This window comes from Capsicum annuum, chromosome 1, assembly GCF_002878395.1.
Source record: "Capsicum annuum cultivar UCD-10X-F1 chromosome 1, UCD10Xv1.1, whole genome shotgun sequence".
In the NCBI taxonomy this organism is placed as follows: Eukaryota; Viridiplantae; Streptophyta; class Magnoliopsida; order Solanales; family Solanaceae; genus Capsicum; species Capsicum annuum.
In genome coordinates, this window is record NC_061111.1 from 3669109 (window position 1) to 3694197 (window position 25089).

General features: G+C 35.1%; 3 protein-coding genes across 6 annotated transcripts in view; 2 read left to right on the top strand and 1 right to left on the bottom strand.

Moving 5' to 3' along the window:
- Positions 1-1497, bottom strand: part of LOC107852073 (organic cation/carnitine transporter 3-like) — an 8141-nt gene extending 6644 nt beyond the window's left edge. The window contains exon 1 of the mRNA XM_047406693.1: positions 19-1497. Within this exon, the coding sequence (XP_047262649.1) occupies positions 19-1497 (1479 nt within the window). The remainder of the gene's footprint in view (positions 1-18) is intronic.
- Positions 1498-5943: 4446 nt separating this feature from the next.
- LOC107865462 lies at positions 5944-14818 on the top strand. 4 transcript variants are annotated; one of them, XM_016711721.2, is made up of 9 exons: positions 5944-6098; positions 6986-7313; positions 8073-8160; positions 8310-8395; positions 12644-12722; positions 12824-12883; positions 14000-14121; positions 14230-14301; positions 14377-14818. In XM_016711721.2, exons 2-9 carry the CDS (start codon positions 6988-6990, stop codon positions 14477-14479), a joined length of 936 nt encoding a protein of 311 aa, XP_016567207.1. In that variant the 5' UTR covers positions 5944-6098; positions 6986-6987; the 3' UTR covers positions 14480-14818. The 4 variants fall into 4 exon arrangements, with proteins under 4 accessions (XP_016567207.1, XP_016567213.1, XP_047270571.1 ...); XM_016711727.2 differs by lacking the exon at positions 5944-6098 and adding an exon at positions 6117-6237; XM_047414615.1 differs by lacking the exon at positions 5944-6098 and adding an exon at positions 6227-6317.
- A 2642-nt stretch (positions 14819-17460) lies between these two features.
- On the top strand, positions 17461-24944 carry LOC107865478. Its single transcript, XM_016711733.2, has 10 exons — positions 17461-17705; positions 18535-18610; positions 19156-20412; positions 20535-20653; positions 21214-21338; positions 23205-23304; positions 23482-23559; positions 23769-23852; positions 24118-24200; positions 24460-24944. Exons 3-10 carry the CDS (start codon positions 19212-19214, stop codon positions 24629-24631), a joined length of 1962 nt encoding a protein of 653 aa, XP_016567219.1. The 5' UTR covers positions 17461-17705; positions 18535-18610; positions 19156-19211; the 3' UTR covers positions 24632-24944.
- Positions 24945-25089: the final 145 nt, after the last annotated feature.

Sequence of the window (25089 nt, forward strand, 5' to 3'; positions counted from 1 at the left end):
CTCCGGAAGAAAAATGACCAATGATCCTGCTGTTGATGTCATAATTCCAAGCACTAGATATGGTAAAATCTTGTTTGTATCTCCTCCTGCACCAACCAGAACTGGACTCACTATGCCTCCGAGCCCCACAGCCTGCCATACAATTGACACTGTTGCATTCCTTATGCTAGTAGGGAACAACTCTGAGGTATATATCAGCAACAAGTCAAATGAAGTGCAAGCACTGAAAAATGAAGTTAACTCCAATGCTAGCTGTAACACCTTCCATTCGCTCGCGATCATGCACAGCATGCCACAGACACCACATAAGATACTTAGTCCAAGTAGTGTGGTTCTCCTCTTGCATTTTTCTACCAACAAAAAGACTATCAAGAATGCCGGTAGCTCCAGCAACGCGTTTAGCCCTGTACTCAAGTAGAGGTTTAAGCTGAAGTGTCCATTGCCTAGTCCTAATGGCATGCCATAGTACATCAATCCAATGCCAAAACCAGCTGCCACTGCTAGCAATAGCTGTCCAAGAAACCATCTTTTCATCAACAAAATCTTGAACAATGACTGATTAGAAGCATTCGGAACAATCAACTTCTTGTTATCATCAAGATTTGAACTTTGGTTGTTGATATGAGATTCAATGAATGTGTTGAGGATTGCAGAAGCCTCTCTAACTTTCCCTTTCGAAAGAAGCCATCTTGGTGACTCATAAACACAAAACTGCATCAACATACAATAAACTACAACAGGAAGAGAAGTCCAAAGATAAAGTACCCTCCATGAGTAATTCCTACTAACATAAGCCAAAACAGGTAATGACAAGAATCCAAATGTAGACATAAAGAATCCCATAGTTCCAACTTTTCCTTGATGTTGTTTACCAACACTCTCAGAACACAACACAAGTACAGACGATCCAATCGCAGTGTGACCACATCCACTTAGAAATCTCAAGACAGAATACATCCAAACATTGTCAGAGAAAGCAATGAAGATTGAAGCCATGGACATGATCAAACACCCGGAAATCAGCACGGTTTTTCGACCAATCGTGTCACCTAACAAACCAAGAACCAGGCCACCAAGCAAGCACCCCATGAAAAAAGATGAAGCAGGAAGTCCTTGTAGTATAGGACTATTAGAACAATGAAGTGACCATTCAGACACAATGGATGCGTAAACAGGCTTATCCCAATCCCATTCTGTCAAAGAAAGTTGGCATACATTAGACTTTGAATCACAGCTTGTGTTGTTAAGCTGTGTGCAATGCCATGAAGGTATTGCATCAGTAAAAATTGTGATGAATGTTTGTTGAGCCTCAAAGAAAGAAGCCATAGAAACAAGTATGACTTGCAATATTTGTGGCCATGCAATTCCACAACTTCCAAAAAATGGCTCTATTGTTTCTTCAAGTGAAGAAGAATGATCATTTAGCTTTGGAAATTCTTGATCTTGGTGATTCTTGGCAGAAGGAGAATTTGAAAGTAAAGGAGTTGAATCAGCCATTAGAATTTTGGATGTGGATATGACTCTTCCTTCTAATTATACATTTATACAAGTACAAATACATTAAATTGTATAATTATGGCGGAGCCCGAGTTTTCACTAATGCGTTTTACACTGTGTGTGGACGGTGGTTTGTTATGGTTTCATAACGTATGGTACAGTATGGTATGATATGGTACTGTTCTGTATAGTATGGTACAATATAATGTTTGGATAGATTGTATAGTTCACTACTGTTTATTAGCAGTGTTTTTGTTTGGTTTGATGGTATGGTACAGTTTCGTAACGGGTAGATTTACTAAAATACCCTTAATTATTATAAATTTTAAATTTATCAATAACTATTAATAAAATAATTTTTCTTTCTACAAATTTATCACACATCATGTCTTGTAAATATATTACGTTGTTAAATTTATAAAACTTCTAACAAAATTAAAACTTTACTTTCATGAAATAATCAAGAGTACATATATTTTTTGGAACAAAGTTTGGCTATGAATGTTATATTATCATTAAGGAATCATGGGACAAAATCTATAGTTTTAATTTTATTTTCGCATATATTTCTATGCTTTGTGTCGAAGATATTGGATTCATGTGAAACCAACAATTGTGTTCTTCCTCTGTCACTACTTGTGTATCGTTGATTTTTTCTAATTGATACGTGACAGAATTAATGTACATAGTGTTATAGAATTTTTATAACAATGTATGTAGATATCATAGATGATTTATTGGGATTGTATATTTAAAGGGTAAAATAGGATTAGAAAAAATTAAGGGCATAATTGAAAAAAGAAATAAGAAAACCATGGAATATCGTCAAATCCGTGGTTCTAAACACAAAAAGGGATAAGGGATTAAATATCTACAATATATGCAAAAGTTAATAATTTTAATTATGTATAAATAGTGTAATTTTTCATCAAAGGAGTTCAGATTGAGATGAAAAACAGAAAAAACTAAAAAGAAAATTAAGGATAGAAAAATGAATTTGTATTATTCATTGCATTGTTTCGAGAAAGGAAAATAAATATACTTAATATATGATGTATATCACCAACATGGGTTGTGGTGCAGCGGATGGGGCTGATCCGCCCTTAACTAAAGGTCGAGGGTTCGACCCTGGGCATGAAGAAAACTCTGTTAGAAGCGCTACCCCCGAATGGGGCCCTACCCGGCGTGAATTCGGATTAGTCGAGCTCCAATGCGGGTATCAAACACTGGATGGGAAACCGAAAGGAAAATGAATATTCCACGATTAATGTAGATCATAAACCAGAAGGAATATAATGATCATAAAATATTTATAAATTTATAAATATTCTTAACACTAATTATGTAAAAAAAAAAAAAAATCTTTGTGCATATATCTTAAAATTTTATTTTTATAAGGGTAGCCATCAAATTGTCATTTTCCACGATTTGTGACTTTGATTAATTATCAATTGGTACATGCTTCTCATGATCATTAAACAAAGGGGATTTCTTCCAGAAAGACAAATTTGGTCAAAGATTTTTGGTGATTTTTTTTCTAATTAATTATTAATTAATTCATGCTTTTCAGTGGGAATGACAAATTAAAGTTTATTGTTGGCTTTATGACATTTGTGAGGATCAAATGTGAAGAGTTGATTATGTATTTGCAATTAGGCACTTAAACAAATCTATCATGCTTCACAAGCCAAGAATTTCACATTTTCACTAATTTATTCTAGGTATGGAACTTATTTATCGAGGATATAATCTTAAAAAAAAAATATGATATCGTAAATTAGGATTGAAAGTTAATAAATAGTAGAGTATTGCCTCGTTCTTCTGTAGATAGGCTTGGTGATAGTTTAAAGCACAATATCCATTTCTCCTTTTATATTAATAATAATATTATCCTCGTAGTTTCTTAATCTTTGATTTTTGTTATTATTTCTTGTTTCTTGCACTTCGATTATCATTTTATTTTAATGTTGTTATTGTTTCTTTTCACTTTCATATCTTTTTTTTTTTTTGAAATGCTTTGAAATGTGTTTCTTGAGTTGAGCGTCTATCAAAAACAAATTCTCTACTTCTTCAGATTTTAGCTATGGAATTATACTAGATATATTATTGCGGTAATATTCTAGGTATGAAAATTAGAATATTAGAATATTCAAAGAACATAGGGGCTAGGGCCATTGGGTGAAGAAGTCAACTAAAGAAATAAATTCTACTTAATAAAAATATGATCTAAAGGTCATGGAAGAAGCTTCACATTATGATAAATCAAAACTATATATTAAAGATTAATCAATCTGAAAATAGAATGGATTATGATATATCAACTCATGACCATGTGGGAATATTAAACTTGTTAAAATCCATATTGAGATTGAGAAATTAATTAGTATATGGTATGCTTGTAACATACTCAAAATAATGCACCATTCTTAAAAACATTATTGAAAATACAGGTTATAATTTTTGCAATGCTTAATGAGGCTGCAATTATCAACTGCTGAGATAATGAAAAATTTAAAACTTTATCTATTGTTAGATATGTTGGAGTTGAAAATTTAAATAAAATTTAAATTTTATAATTCATTGTTATTTCGACGGACTGTTATTGAAAAATCTCAGAGAAGCTACATATCAAATTGAAAATTATTTAGAAACTATTTTTTTTAAAAAAAAATAGACATAATAGATTAATGAGTTGGCTTGGAGTGATATTAGTCAAGACATAAAAAAAAACCCTAATAATATTAGAAAAATATCAAGACATAATAACTTAAAAGATTGGTAAATGTAACTATGTTTAATAATTTTATCATTACAGAATTATTATCATTATATATGTAGCTTGCAAATTATTTTTCACCTTTTTACTTTGTGAATAATGTTTATTTATAATTAAGTTCATTATAGATTAAAAAGTGAGAAAAAACTCATAATATTTAAAAATAGATAATTTAAGGGTAAAATGGATATTTGATTCATTGAGTGACCTTCTCATAGGTGATCATTCGATAAGCGAAATGGGATAAATAAGAATATCTCATGGGATGACATATCCATAACATTATTATATATATCACCTTTTATACATTATATTTAAAAAATCACAAAATTAATTAATAGCTCAAATCAAATATGATTAAAGTTAATCTTAAATTTTATCACAAATTATTATCTTTATTCCATATATACTTAAGTGTTATAAAATAATTAATGATGACCCATAAAAATATTTTTCGAAAATCATTTTCTAATTTTTTGAGGTAAAAGTTTTTGAAAAAGGTTTTCTCCAATAAAACTATTTTTTTTTAAGAAAATGATTTCCTCTTTTAAGGAAATAATTTACTTCATTCATTTAAAACAGTATTCATTTAAAAGTGAATAACTTTTCTTTTGTTAATTACTTTAATTGTATCTTTCCACGTGATATATTTAATACTTTCTCCATTCATTTTTATATGTTCATTTTTATTGACTTAATAAATGATAGAAGTAATTTTATCATAATATCATTTAAATATTATAAATTAAATATTTTGAAAAATACATTAAATTATATTTAATATTAAGGAGTCGAAATAGGTCGATCATTGATTTTATAAACTGAATAAGTAGGATTGAATAGCACAAAAAAGAAGTGGACAAGTAAAGAGTATTACAACAACAACATACCCACTATATTCCCACCAAGTGTAGTTTAAGGAGGGTAAGTGTATGCATTCCATACCACTACATCAAATGTGAGATAGAGAGGTTGTTTTCAATAGACCCCCGGCTCAAAATAGAACAATTTAAGATAAGAACAGTAATAGAAAGAATAGTAAAAGAACAAGATATAATAGGATTAGCAAACTCTATAATACCATAAACAAGATACTCCAAGTAACACACCAAAAGATACCATACCCTAAACTCAGATTAACCTTTTACCCTAATCCACCTCCCCCACAACTTCCTATCCAGGGTCATGTCTTCGGTAAGCAGAAGCTGCTCCATGTCATGTCTAATCACCTCTCTCCAATATTTCTTCATCTACCTCTACCACGCTTGAAATAATCCTTAGTCAACCTCTCATACCTCTGCCATCTCAACCTCGTTTCGTTCATCTTGGCTTCCACCGAGGCCACACGCTCCTTACCTCGAATAACCTCATTTCTAATCCTTTCTTTCCTAGTACACCCACACATCCACCTAAGCATTCTCATTTTCGTCACCTTCATCTTCTGGATATGGCCTTCTTAATAGGCTAACACTCCGCTCTATACAATAATACCGATCTAACCACCACTCTTTAGAACTTGTCTCTTGAGTCTGGGAGGTATTTTTGATACCTTTTTTTTTTAATTTTTTATCCAGTATCCGATATATAGTTAATTTAAGGTCATAAAATTTAAAAATAATTCTATACTTTCATAAATTCTAGTATATCAAATAAAAACATATCTTAAAACTCAGTATCAAGATAAAATAAATCTATTTGTTTTTTTAAACTGAGGAAGTAACAGTTTAAAATTATTATTTTACCCTCACATTCAATTCTTCAAATTTACATAGTTTAATTGGAGACCTCATCTCAAACAACTGCTGACACTCCATAAGGTTGTCAGGTAAAGTGACCTTACCTTATAATCAGTTTCTGTTCTTACTTCATGTTTTCTTTAATCTTTGTTCTTAATCTTTATATACATTTGGAGTTGTAGTTAATTGACTTCTCTGTTGAATTTTATCCAACTTTCCTGAGATTGGGTATATGACAAACTTCATTTGTTTCTCTGAACTGTGTGTAAAACCCCCAAAAAATGGAAAGTTCATATGTTATAAGAATGGTACTGAATATAGTGTATTAGTAATGCAGAGATTAATGATGTTGAGATTAGTTATGATGGGGTTATTTCTTATCTGTTGTTTTGTTTGGTGTATTAGTGATATATCTTTAACCATGTTTATTCATGTATTAATAGCACTTGTATTACTAGTACCAGGTTTGCTATGAATTGCTCCCTTCGTTCCAAAATAAGTGTCACTTTAGCTCATTTTACGCTCGTTAAGAAAAGTTATAAATAGAAGATATAGTTTACTAAGCTACCCCTATTTATTAGTTATTTCTTGAAATTGAGCAGTATTAAGAAGAAATAGTTCTTTAACACAACAGCACTGTTGGAAAACATACTAATTTTGTCTTGAATTCCTAAAGTAACACTTATTTTCGGACCCTTTTTTTTTTTTCTAAAGTGATACTATTTTGGGACAGAGGGATGTGTCGGATTCGCCAAAGCTAGTGTATTTTTGGAGAATCCGACATGGGTGCGGCATCAAAAGTGAAGAGTCTGCACAACTTAGGTTATACACCTTATAATACTTAATATGGTGTACTAGTTAGATATAGGTTGAAAATCCTACCAAAGAGAATTAAATAATACCACAAGTAATACATGTATTAGTTTTTCTAATACGTCCTACCAAACGACTTTTAACGCAATTACATTTTATGCAGATATGTCTGTTGCACATCAACAATTCCTCAATCCCATATGGAAGCCTTGTGTTTCTTCATGTCCATTGCTAGCTGCTCAGTTCCTAGTTATGCCAACAAGTAACATAGAAGTTTCTCCTGTTCAATGCTTGACCATTGCTGCTGCAAAATCAGGAGCTTCGTTTTCGAATTCTGGAGATTTAAGTGCAGATTTTAGCGAAAGAAATGATGATTTAGGTGCAGCCAAAGGGTCAGGCACCACGGCGAGAGGACGGAGGTTGTTGAAGGTCAGGGAGGAGAAGAGGAAGCGCGAATATGAACGTCTTCACAACTACCCAGCTTGGGCAAAGTCTATCTCTAACTACGCTCTATCTCTCGTTATTTGATGTCATATTCTATGTTATATGATTATGCATTCATTGCGTTAAAATGGTATTTGATACTTTGATGGTCGCCTTATCACACACAAATCATTTACCTGTAACTGTTCATTACCCCTATGAAGAATTAATCACATCGGAATGCTTCCTAGGCCGAACACACTTTGAATTTAATAAATGGATTGCTTGTGATGGGAAGACATGGATTAGGGTAGAAGGTTAGTAGGCGGGAGTGCATTGTCTTGATGTTCGTCCATACTAGTAGTTGCAGTATTACTTGTGTAGTTTATTGTCCTTCGATTTGTGTTACTCTGGTGTTTCTTGTACTTCAACTATCGTATTGTTCTGTTACTATCTGATGTTTCTTGTATTTCCATTATTTCTTTTTCTGGACTGCTTTGGACTATATTTCTTGAGCTGAGGGTCTATCGGAAACAACCTCTCTACCTTTGAGGTAGAGGTAAGGTCTGCGTACACTCTACCCTCGCCAAACCTCATTTTGTGGGACTACACTGGGTATATTGTTGGTGTTGTTGCATTGCTTGTGAAGTATGTTTTCATGTATGTCCTATAGATTTAACCGTTGTTGGTTGGAACTTGGAACCCACACAAGCTAGAGCCCCGTGTAGCATTTTGCAATTAGCATGCTAAAATTGAACTGAGCTTCTCTTGTACTTCATCTGTGTGACTTTGTCATTGAGATTGACTTGTTCATAACGTTATTTCAGAGTGTTGGAAAATGCTTGTAAACATGACACAGAGCTTCGTGCTGTGCTTGGTGAAAGTATTGGCAATCCAGAGCTTATGAGGAAAAAAGTGAGTGTAACTTTATTTGGGATTTCGAGTTATGATTGACATATATCCATTTGAAGATATTCCACATTTTATTGGTCTCAGTTCACTTCAGATTTTGAATTATGACTTCCAACTGAAATCTGCTTGTTTCCCGGTCTCCACTTTGATAGGTCGAAGAGAGAGTTCGAACAAAGGGACGAAATTTTCAGAAGTCTAAAACGGGATCCGTGCTTGCATTCAAAGTCAGCTTTAGAGAGTAAATACATTCTGACTATACTTGATGCTTCTTCTGTTTTCTAACTCCAATTTTCTTTTTCTATAGCTATCTCCTAGCTACATGAATAGCCTCCGGTGACCAAATTACGTCAAAAAAATATTCAAGTAAAGTTTTTAAAGTTCCTTGGTATAGTATACATAAACATGCTCTTTAACTTGACCTTAAATCACATCTATGACCTCCAACTTTGGGCGTGCACAAGTAGGCACTTAAACTTGTATAAAGTTGAACAAGTAGACACACACGTCCTATGTGACATAATACACATAGGACGCCATGTAGGACAAGAATTGGCCATGTAGGACGCCACATAGGATATATGTGTCTACTTGTTCAACTCTATACAAGTTTAAGTGCCTACTTGTGCACACGCAAATTTGGAGGTCATAGATGTAATATGAGGCCAAGTTAAAGGGCATGTTTGTGATTTTTGAGCTGTAGCTGTTCTTTTGTTAGCTAGAGTAAATAAAACTGTCTCGAAAAGCGGAGAAGAATAACGTGTTCAGGTCTTCTAGTTCTTTAAGAGTTCACTTTTTATGTAGTCAAACTTGTGGCTGCTGCTGGAGCTTTTCCAGAGTTATTTTGTTTTAATTTAGAGGGTCTTGCCAAACTTTTCTTTCTTGGACGGACTGATAGTTTCTTTAAAATCTCTTTTGGGGACTATAAGGTGTCTAACTGTAGCACACATTTCCTAAAACTTAAAAAAAGAGTGTAGGATATGCACTGGATGTGTCTGTCATGTTTGTTTGACTCGATTATGTTTCAAATATATGGCTTTGATTTGTTACCATGTATTCATCAGCTATCAGTAAGCTGCGTTAGTGGATGTGGTTTGCAGATTTTTATAGGTCGCTGTGCAATAAATCTTCCAGCATTTTTAGTTGATTGCCTTTATTGAACGGTGACATGTAGAATACAAGTGTTTAGTATGAAGAAAAATGTTTTCCCGTGTTTAGTTGGTGATGCAGTATGTGGAAAAAGTTTTATTAAGGATTAATAGTTACAAGTTACAACAATTGGATAGTTTCTGCGTTGGAAATTTGATGAAATTTTTTGGGTGTTAATAATTGATAATCAAATAATCGTGTCTTAAGTACTGGAGCAAATTATATGGACCAAGAGTTGATTTATTTGTAAGGGAAAATATTTTCTGCTGAGAGGAGAGTCATTTGCCCCCTTTTGATTGAAAAATGTTTGTAGTACTCAAACATTTGCAAAGACGCCTTTGAAGGTTGTAGAAGATAGGGAATTGGAAAATCCGTTAGAAGCATTTTTCTAATGATTTTAGCCTGCATCTTTTGGACCATTCCGGAGGAGAGAAATCAATGCTGTTTTGGTGGTACTGCAACTCCCTATTACAATTTCAAAGCTAGACGTTGGTTTAACCTGGCTAATGTAAAGAGTAAATACCGTTGGAAATTTTTTGCTGAAGTTTCTAAGCTACTTCAATTTTTGTCAGGAGAGGTGATTCTATATAGGAGCTGATCCCATTTTTTGTAACTCATTTGAATCCCGTGGAGCTGTGTGATAAAATCCTTTACCTGATTATAAAATGGTTACGGTAACCAAACACCTGGAAACAGGGGCGGACCCTCTTTGGTTCAAGTGGGTTCATATGAACCCACTTTGGTTCAAGTGGGTGCATATCGTCGAAAAATTACACCGTATATATGTGTATATATAATCAGTTTTTATAAGTATAAAAGTATATAATTTTGAACCCACTATGAACAAGTGAAGTAGCTAGTCCAGTGGTCGCGTGTTCAAATCTTGATACCTGGGTTGTGGGTTCGAACCCCCCTATAGCGGCATTCCTCCTTTTTTTTTGAAACTTTTAAGAATGAGTAAATGTTGTAAAAGCCTTTACTTTTAACAAGTGAAGTTGTTAGTCCAGTGGTCTTGTGTTCAAATCTTGATACCTGGGTCGCGGGTTCGAGCCCCTATAGTGGCAGTCTTTTTTTACATATTGAACCCACTTGGTGAAAAGTCTGGGTCCGCCACTGCCTGGAAATAACTATGTAGCCGTTTGTCCATGAACATTTTTTCAATTATTTCACTTTAGTGAAAATCACAGTGTTTACAACAACAACAAACCCAGTGTATTCCCACATAGTGGAGTCTGGGGAGGGTGAAATGTACGCAGTCCATACCACTACCTCCAGAGAAGTAGAGAGGTTATTTTCGGTAGACCCCCAGCTCAAGACAAAGAATAATAATCAAAGTCATAATAACGCATGAAACAAGAAATAGCAGTAATAAGACACTCACAAAGTAATACCCTACACTGACGAACCAAGGCACCCACCACCCCCATACCCTCCTACTATCAGCTCCAACCTTTGAACATAGCCCTGAGACTACCAGCTCGGCTACCTCAAAGCTCTCCTAACTACTGGCTACGACTCTCCCACATGCACTAGCCTCCTTCAGACCTTCCTATTTAGGGTCATGTCCTCGGTAAACTGTAATTGCTCCATGTCAAGTCTAATCACCTCTTTCCAGTATTTCTTCAGCCTACCCCTACCCCGCCTGAAACCATCCAAAGCTAGCCTCTCACACCTACGAATTGGGGCATCCGTGCCCCCCTTATCACATGCCCCTCCTCTCACCCTGTGTTTGGCCATGAAAATTCCAAATACAATTTGGAATTGTATTTTGAAAAAGTAAAAACAAGAAAAAACTTTTTTTCACTTTTTTCACTCATACTTCTCTCACAAAACTTCAAAAACAACTTTTTTTTTTTTTGATGAAGTAGAGTCGGTGATGCAAATACGAGCCCAATAAAGGTGATTCCGCTTCTTTGTGTCCTTGTCAGTGTCCACATAACCACCGCAAGAGTCACCAATAAATTTCATGGTTTTCTCTGACCAAGCATTCAAAGGAATTCCGAAAGCTCGAATCCATCGGTAAGCAGACTTTGGTGTTGCAAGTTGAGTTCCGGCCACCGGAGACCACCATTCAATAGTGAGTCTTCTTCCATTCCAAAACCATTCACCCATTTTCACCCTCTCCGCCTCCTGCCTCGATGGAAGTTCAAATAGAAATTGGTTGTGAGAGATGGGACCGACCCTCAAACCTGCCGTTATCTTCCATCTGCTTAGAAACCATGTTTGAATAACCTCCGATTTTGGGCTCGATTTGAAAGGGTCATTGAAGGTTCCCACAAGAGAACAGGAAAGAAACAAATTTGTGGATTCAGGTTTGTCTTGATGCGCCAGATCCGGCCAACTCTGTTTGCATGCAGCATCCAAAAATATCTTCCCCGGGTTAGTGAACCTTTGAAGAACTGGGTTCGAGGGCTTACCCAAGAATCTAAGAATCTTTGAAGCAATTTCAGACCAGCCAAGATTAGAATCAGCCTCTGGAATAATAATAGCACTTTTTCTGTCTCCCCTCCAAGTTTCAACTCGTAGAAAACGCCCATAAACATTGTAATTTTGATAAACTCTATGTAGATCATTCTGTTGCTTTCTTCCCCATCTCCTGTATAGGTTTCGAGAGCCTCGAGAAGCCTGTTGTAGTGCATTGCATACCCATCTCAGGTTGCTTTCGTCAATTGTTATTTTGCTGGAGAAACGGCTGCTCCGTTCGCTCAATAAGAACCACCTCATCTGGCCTTCGCTAATATCCTTAATTTCAAAAGACTTATCAACTGAAAAGAAGAAACAACTCCCACCCATAATAAAGCAGAAAGAAAGAGAAAGAAAAGAGGGAGGGGAGAAATTTCAAAAACAACTTTAATTTATATTCACGGTCAAACACAACTCCAACTCCAACTTCAATTCCAACTCCGAAAAATTATGTTTTCATGGCCAAACGGGGCCTATATATCATGGAAAATGTGAAAGAATTTCCTTCATACCATATTCCATATGTATAACCTTTTCCTATTTTGAATAAATATTTTGGACCCCCCGCAATATCGGGGGCTTTAGTGCATCTTTTTTTTAAAAGTTTTGTTCTCCGTGGTAAATGTTACTGTATGGCTTCTGCACCTATTTCAATCAGAAATTTTGGTAGAGAAGACCATAGCAGTTTTTAGTTTGTGAATGATTATAAGAGAGCATAACTGTTCGGAGTATAGAATTAGCATTCAGAATTTCAGCGCGGGTCATATAAGAGCTAAGTTATCAGATTAACAGTTTAATCATAAAACAGGAAAAGTTGCAGATTACTGCTATTTTGTTAAGATGCATATCACTTACTGCATGTAATTTGTATTGACAGTTTCAATCCTCTTGATGCATACATATGGTTTGAACTCTATGGCTCACCATCTGATCGAGACGTTAACATTCTCGGTAGTGTATGTTTCCTGTTTTCTCCTCTCTTCTCATATTACATTACTTCTCGTCTTTTAGCATTTTGAGTTTGATAACACAAAATATCTTGTGCTTCTATTGGCAGGTTATTCAGGCATGGTATGTCATGGGTCGTTTAGGCGCATTCAACTCATCTAATTTGCAGGTGAACTCACGACTCAGTTTGAATTATATTCGACTTTTTTTGTTGCTGCTCTTTATTGTTATTCTTCCCATCACTCCGCCCTTTTAAATTTTTCGTACCTTCAAACAAGATGGTGTCAGGTCAGGTTGAATGGTAGCTAGTTGTTCATTATTCTCTTCTTCTTTTCTTAAATTACTTATCGAAAGAATAGAAAGTTCCTCTACGCGATCAGAGAAAGCAGGGCCGGCTTCAAGGTGAAGCCACCGAAGCAAGCGAATCGGAGGCCTCATTTTTTTTTAAAGCATTATAGGTTTGTAGTTTTTTTTTTAGATTTTTTTTCTTTAGAAAATATCAAATATTTCTTAATATTTTCTTCATCACATTTTAATTTCTCTTAAACTCAAATAAAAATATCACTTTAGAAATTCAAGATTAAAGTTGACAATCAACATTAAAAAAATTCCTTTTAATACTCTCAAATCTAAAAAGAACATCTAATAAATAGAGGTAACTCAGAAAACCATACCTTCGATTTATTATTTTGATTAATGGGGCGAAAAAAATCAAAGCAACAATTACACTTGAATCGAAGAAGTTGAAAGATAAGATGTATTTCGGTTAAATAAAAAGATTTTACTATTTTATGAATGCATATTTTTCTTGATCCTATGTAATTGTCTTAGCTGAAAGAAGTTTTTTAAAAATAGAATTTCAAGTAACTGGAAAAGTTGCTGCCATGTGACCAGGAGGTCACGGGTTCAAGCCTTGGAAACAGCCTCTGACAGAAATGCAAGGTAAGGCTGCGTACGATACACCCTTGTGGTGGGGTCCTTCCCCAGACACCGCGCATAGCGGTAGCTTTAGTGCACCGGGCTGCCCTTTTTATTACTTAAGCTTAAAAAAAAAAATTTCAAGAGATGTCAAATGAATTAAGCATACTATTAATTGAAAAGGGATTTTTTCCGATAAATCAATTTCAAAACAGTTTTATTAATAATTTTACACCTCAAAAAGCTATAAATATAGATTTGTAAAAAAATAAAATTCAAAACCTCATTTTACAATTTCGCTTTAGGCCACCAATTATGTTGAGCCGCCCCTGGGAGAAAGATTCAAGTTTGTGTTAAATGAATGCAGCTGGCAGGTTCATCGATGGAATACGACCCTCTTTATGATGCAGAAAAAGGTTTCAATGTGATGCCGTCATCATTCCATGACATAAGTAATGTTGAATTCCAGGACAATTGGTCAAGAGTTTGGTATGCATTTCTTTGCTTGTTTTCGATTAAATATACTTCATTAACAATTCCTCGTAATGCAACTTGTGTGTGGAAAAACTTGTATCAACTTGGTCATGTACATAACAGGGTGGATCTTGGTACAGCTGATTTCTTCTCTATCGACGTACTTCTCAATTGCTTGACTGTATTGAGCTCAGAGTAAGCAATCAATCGTATGAGTGGTTTTCGTCTTCTGAAGCTTAGACGCTAACATCAATAGTTCACTGTATACAGATATATAGGCATTCAACAAGTTGTGTTTGGTGGTCGTCGGATGGGTGATTGGGAAGAGGGAATGACCAACGCTGATGACGGATACAAATACTTCGAAATTTGACTGGGCTGGCACCTGCAAATTTGCAATGTTCAAGTTTTTCAATTCGAAATGAGATGAAGTTTTCTAGTATTATGATTATCCCTTATAATACCATAAATTTTGATCAGGAGGAGTGTTAGTTACTGTAATTATGATAGCAGTGAACTTGTATGGTATAGGAGATGAGATAGGATCATGTAATAGTTTTCAGAATAATCTTGTAAAATATTATTAGCTGTAGCACCCAATTTATGGGATTACATTAGTGTTGTTCCCTGTCCTGATTCGGAGTCTATCGGGAACAATTTCTCTACATCTTTTGAGGTAGTGGTATGGATTGCATACGCTTTACCTTTTTTAGGTCCTACTTTGTGAAAATACACTGGGTATGTTGTTGTTGTTGCTGCTGTATTTTGGATTAGTCGGGGTCAAGTGTTTGATACCCTTCTGTCCATCATACTTGTCGTTTTTATCTATTTATTATATTAAAAATAATCAAACATGGACAAATAAAGATGAACGAGCCGACAAGGAGTATCAAACTCTTATGTGGGAAGCCCAAAAAATTTAAAAAAAAAAGAAAAAAAAAGAAGAGTTCTCCAACTACCATTATGCTTCATTATTTGAGTAAGTTCCAAAGGAGGATAATATGTGCACAAATTTTGCTTCTACCTTGATATGCCAAACTAAAAAAACGTAACGATAGTGAATAAATATTGCTATAACACAAAGATAAAACAATTAAATACCATGATTTTTTTCAAAAAGAGTATTAAAATTTCCAATTTTTGAACTTATAAATGATAATATCTATAGAACTACTATGCACACAAGTCTCCAAAATCAGTGATGACATGCTATCGTAAATGGCTAACCACCAAAGTAGTGGGTCTACTCTATCCTTACTCAGAGGTCTCGGGTTCGAATTTTGGGTATAGAGAAAATCATGTTGGGAGCACCATCCTCAAAATGAGCCTTGTAGTGTGCAATCTGGATTAGTCGGGCTCTAATACGGATATCGAACACCGGGTGAAAACAAAAAAAAAAATAAAAAAAATATGGTTAACCAAAAGAAGAAAAAATTGATAACTCTAAAACTAGGTATAAAATATAGGGAAAAGGCATCGTTTCCACCCAAACTATAATCAAAAAGTCGAATTCACATCTAAACTATATAAGTGGCCTATTACACACCTTAACTATAAAAAAGTGATACTTTTTACACCCTGACATCACACCACTTGCATGTGGTGTGCGTTTTACACGAGCTGTCACGTCAGCACCACGTCAGCATAATCCGAAAAAATAAGAAAAAAGGCATCGTTTTCACCCCAAACTATAGTCGAAAAGTCGAATCCACACCTAAACTATATAAGTGACCTATTGCACACCTTAACTATAAAAAAATGATACTTTTTACACCCTGTCAGGCATTACACCACTTGTGTGGTGTTTTACACGAGCCGCCACGTAAATAAGAAATTTCTTATTTTCATAATTTTTTCTTTTTTCTTTTTAATTTAATTTTTTTGACTTCTTCTTCAATGTCTAAAACCTCCATTGTTGTCAATGTCCAAAACCTCCATTACACCATATTCACCACCATAAACTTTATCCCACCAACAAAATTACCATAACAATTAATTTCTTCTAACATTGTTCTTCATCCGTAACCCATCGTCTTTTCTTAAAAAAAAAATAACAAAATTCTCAGCTATAATGACCATTATTATTTCAAAAAATGGTCACTCGACTGTTGGCCTCTGTGTTTTAAATGGTAATGACCAACACATTTCCGTACTTTTTCTATTTGTTTTTCAGCTATAATTAAAAAAAAAAAAAAAACTAATATGGTAGCAAGCTACATTTTTGGATGGATTAATAATTAACAGACAGAGAGGAGAAAGTGGACGATGAATTCGACTTCCCGACGAGAATTCACCGAAAAACATCCTTGCTACAAAATTTTATATTTTTTTTTTTACAAAATTTGTTTTTTCCCGTTTTAAACATCAAATACAATTTGATTTTGTTCAATGTGAAATTGACATTGATTCGATGAAGGTGGAGTATGAATTGTGTTATTTGGGGATGAGGTTGGAATTTGGAGGTGGGGTGATGAAGAACTGTGTTGGTTGGGGTGGGGGTGATGAAGAAGAAGATGGTTTGGGGGTGCGAGGTGATGAAGAAGATGATTGTTTGGGGAGGGGTGGGGAGATGGATGCTGGGGGTTGGGGGAGGAATATTTTAATTTTTTTATTTTTTTTATATTAATTTTTAATTTAAATGCGCCAATTTTTTATTTAAATAATTATGTATTTTCCACATCAGATTTAGGGAGTAAAAAGTATCACTTTTTTTTATAGTTAAGGTGTGTAATATGTCACTTATATAGTTTAGAGGTGATTATTTGATTTTTCGACTAGAGTTTGGGGTGGAAGCGATGTTTTTTCCCTTAATGTTTTTAGCCGTTTATTTTTGTTATTTAATAGGCTGGACGCGCCTAAAATAAGTGTAATATGTGTGTCTTAGAATGGGGTCACGGGAAGATTATAATATCACTTTTATATAGTTAAGGTGTGTAATAGCTCACTTATATAATTTAGATGTGACTTATAGTATGGGTGAAAATGATCTCTTTTTCCATAAAACATACTCCTTACTCCTTCCGTCTCAAATTATGTGTCATCATTTTTTTTTTAATCCGTCCCAAAATAAATGTCGTTTTTCCTTATTTGGTAACTTTTTAAAGACACAATTATCCTTTTACCCTTATTGGTCTCCACTTAATTAAAAAAAATATATTGACACATTTTTTGATAAAGGATAATTTGGTAAACTTTATCAAGTCTTTTCTTATTACTTAAATTCTGTACCCGATTAAATGGCGACACATAAAATGGGACGGAGGGATTATAAACTAGTAAAACACATGACCCCTGTTATTATTATAGTACAAGGTTAATTTAATATGGTACAAGCCCAGCAGGTATATGCACATTTCTATAATTTAATTCCATTTATTTTAAAAAAAAATAAAAAATGACACTCTGGAATATCTGTGTCACAATTATAGCACTAAATGACAGATGATGCATCCCAATTTTGATTTTAAAAATTCTCTTTCATAAACCCCAACAGCTTAATTCTTAAGCCCTACTAACTTGCTCTGATTTGGTCCAGGAGAAATGATTCACAGCATTCTTGGAGCCTTGTTTTCAGCTACAAAGCTGTCAATTTCATTCAGGTAGTTATATTAACTTTGTATTGATATATATATATATATATATATATATATATAAACTGATAGTGAGCATGTGATGAATGATTGGAGTCTTTGTTGTTAATTGTGGGGTCATTAATATTATTCGAGAATGAGAAATTTCAAGTTGGTTTAATGAAAAAGTTTTGATTTTTTTGAATGATAGTATTTTGAGAAGTATATCTGTTATTATTATTATTATTATTATTATTAGAGATAAGCATCCAGTACTCTTGAACGATGTCCAAAGTTGCTACAACACACTCTAACTTCACAGGGTCCTAGTGGTCGTATTACCCCTAAACTCAATTTTAGCGTATTTTTGGCATCCTTTTATGCTGGTGTGACACCTTTATTATATAAAATGGGTCCCACGTCAAAGGTGTCATGTCAACTTAAAAGATGACAAAAGGTGCCACATCAGCATAAAAGGGTGACAAAAATACGTTAAAATTGAGTTCAGGGGTAATAGGACCACTGTGAAGTTGCAGTGTGTGGTAGCCAATTTGGTCATAGTTCGGGGTACTAGATGCTTCTAGTAGGTAGGCTAGAACAGATGGAAAGAAATTACCTAATGTTTGTCTCTCCAGGGAATTGAACCTGGGAACTCATAGTGCTCAAACCACTTCGTTGAACCACTAGGCCACACCCTTGGGTGTAGAAAAGATTTGACTTTTTAGCTCTTCGTGATGTTTTTGTGCTTGAGAAGTATAGTTTCAGGATGGGCAATTTCATTCTAGTGTAGTTGGTTTCAGTAGCTTTTTTGCTTTCTGTAAATCTTGATTCTGAAATTTGTGATTGATGTTACTATCAGGGGTAATTTGTTACTTCTTGATTGGCTGTGTCCAAAGGAACTAGTGGGACTAGTAAGAGGAAGGAAGCTTTGACAGGTAACAGTACGTCCTTTGCTTTCTGTTCTACGAGTATTGTTCTCCGTACATGCTAAGTGTTACATTTGGAAATATTGTTTACGACGAGAAATTCTATTTTTGGAAGTTACTGCACTTTTATATTACTAGTAACTTTTACTTATTATTTTAGACCTTTGATGTGCATTTATTGTGATGACTGATCATATGCAAGATATAGTTAATACATAACATCAAACACACTTCATAGCTAATAAGCAATTGATATTCCAATTTCATTCAATGTGAAGGAGGGATATCTCAATATTATATTCAGTTTACGATTCCAATCTAAGAACTTAAAACTCTAGTATCTATTATAATCGGGTGAAAAACATCTTAAGGCAGGAACATGTATAAAAACTAATTTGCACCTACACTTAAAAGAACTTGCTTGGATGGTTTACTTGGTTTTGTTACTTTTTGCACTGATTTGTTTCATTTACTTTTTAGTTTCAATGACATTTGTGAGCAAATAATATAGTTCTTTGCACATAATAATAATAATGTTACATTCAACATTGCAGTTGGCAATCTTCCAGCATTTTATGTTTTGAAGAATATTTTAAGTCATTGTGGTAAAATGACGGGGGGAAGTCAACCACGCCAAAGTAACAAACCTTCAATCAGATACAGGTGTAATCTACTTGATGGGGCACTGTTTGAACTCACTGATTTTGACCGAGAAAGTAATGCCCCTATTTCTTCTGGAAAGAAGGAGAACCCAAAAAATTCTGACTATGAATCTTCTGAGATAATGCGCACAAGTGAGCTCGTATCAGCAGTTGGAAGTATATGGAATTCTGCAGCTCGCCCTCTTACACGAATCCTATCTAAAGGAAGTTCCAGATGCAATAACACTGATCACCAAGAAAACAACATATTTTGCTACCCCACTGCAGATAAAATTTCTGGTGTTTGTTTTCCAAGTTATGATCACACAATACCTGTCAATGTGGATAGTGATACAGATTCTTCACCTCTGCTGCTTGCAAATGTTGAGCGACTGACAGTGAACCAGAAAGTTTCATTCTTTGGTCCTCTTTTAGGAAACTCTCCTCTGCGGAGTATCCTCCATGATGGATCTACCATGCACCCAGAAACTCGGAAAGCAGAAGATTTCGCGAATTATTTACAGACTGTGTATGGTTGGATGCATGAAGCATCCTTACTGAAATTTAAGCATCAACTAAATTGTGCTAGTATTGGTCGCCATGAAAGCAGAAAATGTACCATAGAAGACAAGGCAAACAGTCCTTTAAGTTGCTGCTCAGCCGTGGATACAGTAAATGCTGATTGCCAGACTGACAGGGAAAAATCAGCTGGTTTAAGTCAGATCGCAAAGCATGGAGAGATTGACAGGGTGTCAACCGGCAGTGCATCTCTAAGGCACCATAATGATGTCTTTCATGACCAAAAGTCAAATACGCTAGAGATTCCATGTTCCGAAAATAAGTCAGTCTTCCATGAGTACACTGTCCCTACAACTGGTTCTGCTAGTGTAGATGACAAAATTGATGCTGAGGATCAGGTATATGATTCTACCATCAATGAAAAAGTAGAAGTGGAGGAAGAGGTCAGATCTGAAGTACAGATCTCTGTGGCAAAGGACAAGCCTCGGTATGCACTTGCAAAACAAGAGCATGCTTTTGCAGGAGCAATGGCTGGAATTTTTGTCAGCGTTTGTCTTCATCCAGTTGACACAATTAAGACTGTTGTTCAGTCATGTCACAATGATCAGAAGCCACTTTATTACATAGGCAGATCATTTATTTCCGAAAGAGGTATATTTATTTGATACTGAACATTACGTTTCAATATGTTAATTCCTTACATGCAATGAGATCTTTCTCTTTCTTAGAGCCTATGTTTTGACCTTTTGAAATTGTTCGTCAACTTATCTTAGGAGTAACAGCACTTTATCGGGGAATTTCCACCAATCTTGCTTCGTCTGCACCAATATCTGCAATTTACACCTTTACATATGAATCAGTTAAAGGGGCCTTGCTTCCTCTTTTTCCTAAGGTGAATGTTTTATTTTCTTTTTCTTTTTCCCAGTTTCATGTCAAACTTCCCCTCAAAATTGCTGTCCGCACCCCCCAAGCAAGCCAAGAATGGAATTGGGAAAAAAATGAAAACAGACTGTTAAGCCAGCTACTGTTGTTTTTGTTTTTTTAAAAGAAGATGGGGCAGCGAAAAAGGGGTTAAAATGACTCTCACTGGATTGAAATCTTTCAATAGCTTTCAAATGAGTTTATTGAGCATTGAGGACTTTAAATAGCCAACATAAAACAAAAATCAGCATAATTTGAATTTCAAAATAATGTAAAGTATCTCAACAACTAAAACAACCTAATCTAAAATTTAAAATTCAAACTCATCTTAATTCTAAACAACTTGTTAACTAAAATTTACTGCAGTAACTAAATCAATTTTCAATAGCTAAGTTATTTTAATTTCTTTAAATTAGTGCAGGAGAAACTGGTCTATGTGCTGTGGTAGCCATTGATAAATTTTCCATTAATATGCTTCTTTTTACAAGGACATTGGTGTATTCCTAACTATTATACATTTCTATCACACAGGAATGTCACTCTTTTGCACACTGCTTGGCAGGGGGTTGTGCAAGCATTGCCACTTCATTCATTTTCACTCCAAGTGAACGCATAAAGCAACAGATGCAAGTGGGCTCCCACTATAAAAACTGCTGGTAAAATTGTTTGTTCCTCAAATATGTTAGTCATCCCATTATCTGATTCCACCAGCTTTTGGATCTGTCTGATTCTGTTCTGTTTACCACTGTTTACTATGATATGAGAATGCTCGTAGCCTTGAGTGCTTCTTGTCCGTGTTTAAGTATGCATCTGTTGCCTTAAGAGAGAGAGAGAGAGAGTGTATAATATACTCATATGTTCCTCAAGGTCTCTGCTGGATAGAATTGAAGAAAATCATCTAAACTATGATCTTTTTTGCCACATCTTTAAATTTTAGTTGGTCCTTGGTATTGTGAAGGCTGTCTCACAGAATTGAGAAAACTCGCAGGAAAAAGTAAACTAGGGAATATTGATTTACCTTAATAGGGTTAGTGATGTCTTAAGTTAAATGAGCGCAAACTGCAGGCGCTTAGCTAGTCAAATATCGTATAGAATAATTGTGTCTCCCCAGAAGATTGGTACAATTAACGCCTCAAATGAACTTGCTAAGTATTCAGGAAAATAGTGATAGTGGATTGATGTGCTATTACACCACGAGTAACAAGTATACTTTTAACTATTGTTGATTTAATGGACTTGAGAATTATGAAATAACGATTGATTATTAATAGGAGAAGTAAGTGCTAATGACTAGATAGGCGCAAAAGAAATAATCAGGATCAACTTGTTTTCAAAGTTATTATCTGAGGTTTCGTTGCCTCTTGCAAATTCAACTGATTAGCATGTCCACTAAATTAAGAAACGTCTTTCGAATGAATTTAATATCTTCAGATTAACTAATTAAATGCTGAAGAACATTTACAAGAATAAGCCAATGGATTTAGACAAGAAAACTTCTTGCGAGGAACGACTCAATAAACTCTTTCAATTAGGAAAAAGAATCATTATGCAAATCATAATTTAGTAGCATAGATCAATGATCATCAATATAAAGCTTCGCTTTCAATTAACTAAATGGGGAACAACTATGCATATTGTTCAAACTCCATTAACAAAATCTAACAATTTAAGCAAGTCAAATCCATGAATTAAACCTAAAACACCATATCTGTCACAAACCTTACGAAGAGCTGCTCCATAAAATTAGACAAGCACATAATCAAAGAAGAAAGAAAACCAGAGTTTATTACAGCCAACTATAGATCCAAATTTCCATATTGAATTGAAGTGCTGATGAAAGTAGTGAAATCTGTTGTCTTCAACACTTGGTCGCTTTCTCTGACTTCCCAACATCCAGTCCCCTATTATTTGTATTTTTGGTATATTTATACCATGTACAAAAGTTCCTGGACCAAAATACTTTCGAAAAGACGACTCGAAAAATCTGGCAACAAAATGCCTGATGTGACTTGGCCTGCTATGCATCGTGCCAAACCAATTTTCCAAGCCTCTGGATTTCTCGTCAGGGAGCAGCAGACAAGGCAGGTGCAGCGCCGGGCTGCATTGCACAGCGCATCGCGAGAAGCTGTTTTCCAGTGTATATCTACTTCATTTTGTCGCATGCATCTCGGTCCTTGAACTTCGAACGCGATCCCAAGTGAATTCTCCGGCTTTTACTCAAAATACCAAGGTATCTATCTTAGCTCCAAAATTGCTCAAAAGCTCGGAAAAAAGTCTTGCAACCAAAAGACACATAATAAGCACAAAGCATTAACGTTATAGCTCAAACACGATTAAAGTGTAAAAACAAAAAAATGCGAAATGTAGCTAAAAACTCATGTTTCTGGCTACCATCATTATGTGATCTGCTTTAGCCCTGAAGTTCTGTTATCGTCATTTGCTACTTTAACTCAGTACACTAAGGAGGGAGGACTATTATTGCCTACTGACAGCATCTTGCTTTCTCATTTTTGCATCCGTAGGAATGCCTTTATTGAGATTATAAGAAGTGGTGGTTTACCCTCACTATATATGGGATGGAGAGCTGTACTTTGGAGGAATATTCCCCACTCAATCATTAAGGTAAGTTTTGACTTGTGTGATCTGTCTCTGTTCGTATTTGGAGAGAAATGGGGAGCAGAAAGTTGATTTCTGTATATTTTCTTTCAGTGTAGTTTAATTCATTCTTTTAGACTTCTATTGCTCTTTCATTTTACATTATTATTCTCTATTTCTTAGAAGTACTATTTTGACTGGCAGTTCTATACATATGAAAGACTGAAGGAGTTGTGGTTGTCATCAGTTCAACTGCACAACCAAAATGACATGCTAATGACGGTTAGTTTTCTTCTATTGAGTACTCCTTTGTCCACCCTCCATCTTTGCCATTATCAGGCTCGTGATAGATAGTTTTCTGGCACTTACATTTTACTTCTTCTCCTGGTTAAGCAATGATTGTCAAGTTTATCGTTTAAGTCATTAAAGTTTACAGTTTGACGCGATCTAGCCTTAGTGTTCTATGTTTCATTGTTTACTCTTCATACCAGCTTGCCTGTGGCGGATTAGCTGGATCTACTGCTGCACTATTCACAACTCCCTTCGATGTTGTCAAGACAAGATTACAGACACAGGTTATTCTTCCGATGTGTTCCCTTTATGTCAGTATGTCGTACAGTTTGCTTGAAACTGGGATCAATTTAAAGTATTCTGAAAGCATTCAGTTTCTGTGTTTCATTTCCCTTTTTTCTATTTAACTGATTGCTAATGAGAAACTGATTTAAGTAAAGCCGGTATCAGTGCCTTTGGAAAGCTTCAGCTTCTGTACTCCTCGTCTTCCCCTTTACACTATATGGACGACTGATTTGTATAGTTCCTAAGGAAGTCTTGGTCGTGCAGATTCCTGGATCTAGGACTCATTTTGGTGTATTCGGCACACTTCAAGAAATTGGGAAGCGTGAAGGTTTGAAGGGTCTCTACAGGTAATGGTTGGATAGCCTATTGAAGTAATTTAACTGAATAATACCTTCTGGTAATATTTGATACACCCACTAATCCCACTCTGTAATATATTTTCAATGCTATCACATACTCTAGCAATTTAGTTTGTTGGACGCGGCACATATCTTATGCTGAACGAATACCAACAGTATTCTAAAACCATACCTCATATTGTCAATACGTTGTTGACGCTAGCTATTTTATTTGTTCTAGTAATAATGAACCTTGATTCCATGGCAGGGGCTTGAGTCCTAGATTGATCATGTACATGACTCAGGGAGCACTTTTCTTTGCATCTTATGAATCTTTCAAGAGGTTGTTTTCTTTGGATATCCCGCAGCCTAAAACAGAAACGGTTCCATATGAACATAAAAAGGAAGATGATCGTGCAACGCTGCCTTCACCAAGCTAACAAAGGAAAGATCAGTTCATTTGGTTCTTTCAACACTTCATAGAAAGATGCAGCCTGACTACTCATCGAATTGTGAACCGCGTGCCAGCTTGGCCCTCAGGAATTTCGCGGTCATTAAACAAAGGATGTAGGGATGCCTACTTTTGTATATAACTGTAAATTTGATAGTAACATTAATATAGGCGACACAACTTATCTGGAATTGAGGCGTAGTTGATTGATTGATTGATTTCCGGTGAGTTTGCAGTAATGTAATTATTTCTTGTGTAGCCTTGTCTTTGAACATTATTTATAGAAATGTCTATTTTCCTTCCTTGTTGATTTCCATAAACATTGATGAAAAGTGCAATCAACAATACTTGACACTTAGTGGCAAGTATTTTACAAGCACACAAATGCAGAATGTGCCACTGTGCTAGACAGTTTGTGGATAATGAAAAGTCTAGACATTGACAGTT

What these genes read in the sequence shown, in the direction of transcription:
- LOC107865462 (XM_047414615.1), top strand. Translation starts at nt 6,242, where the DNA reads ATGACAAACTTCATTTGTTTCTCTGAACTGTGTGTAAAACCCCCAAAA. An exon ending in CAGAGCTTATGAGGAAAAAA is followed by an intron (nt 8,161 to 8,309) that starts GTGAGTGTAACT and finishes CCACTTTGATAG; the next exon opens with GTCGAAGAGAGAGTTCGAAC. An exon ending in TCAACTCATCTAATTTGCAG is followed by an intron (nt 12,884 to 13,999) that starts GTGAACTCACGA and finishes AAATGAATGCAG; the next exon opens with CTGGCAGGTTCATCGATGGA.
- LOC107865478 (XM_016711733.2), top strand. Translation starts at nt 19,212, where the DNA reads ATGACGGGGGGAAGTCAACCACGCCAAAGTAACAAACCTTCAATCAGA. An exon ending in TGCTTCCTCTTTTTCCTAAG is followed by an intron (nt 20,654 to 21,213) that starts GTGAATGTTTTA and finishes TCTATCACACAG; the next exon opens with GAATGTCACTCTTTTGCACA. An exon ending in TTCCCCACTCAATCATTAAG is followed by an intron (nt 23,305 to 23,481) that starts GTAAGTTTTGAC and finishes TTTGACTGGCAG; the next exon opens with TTCTATACATATGAAAGACT.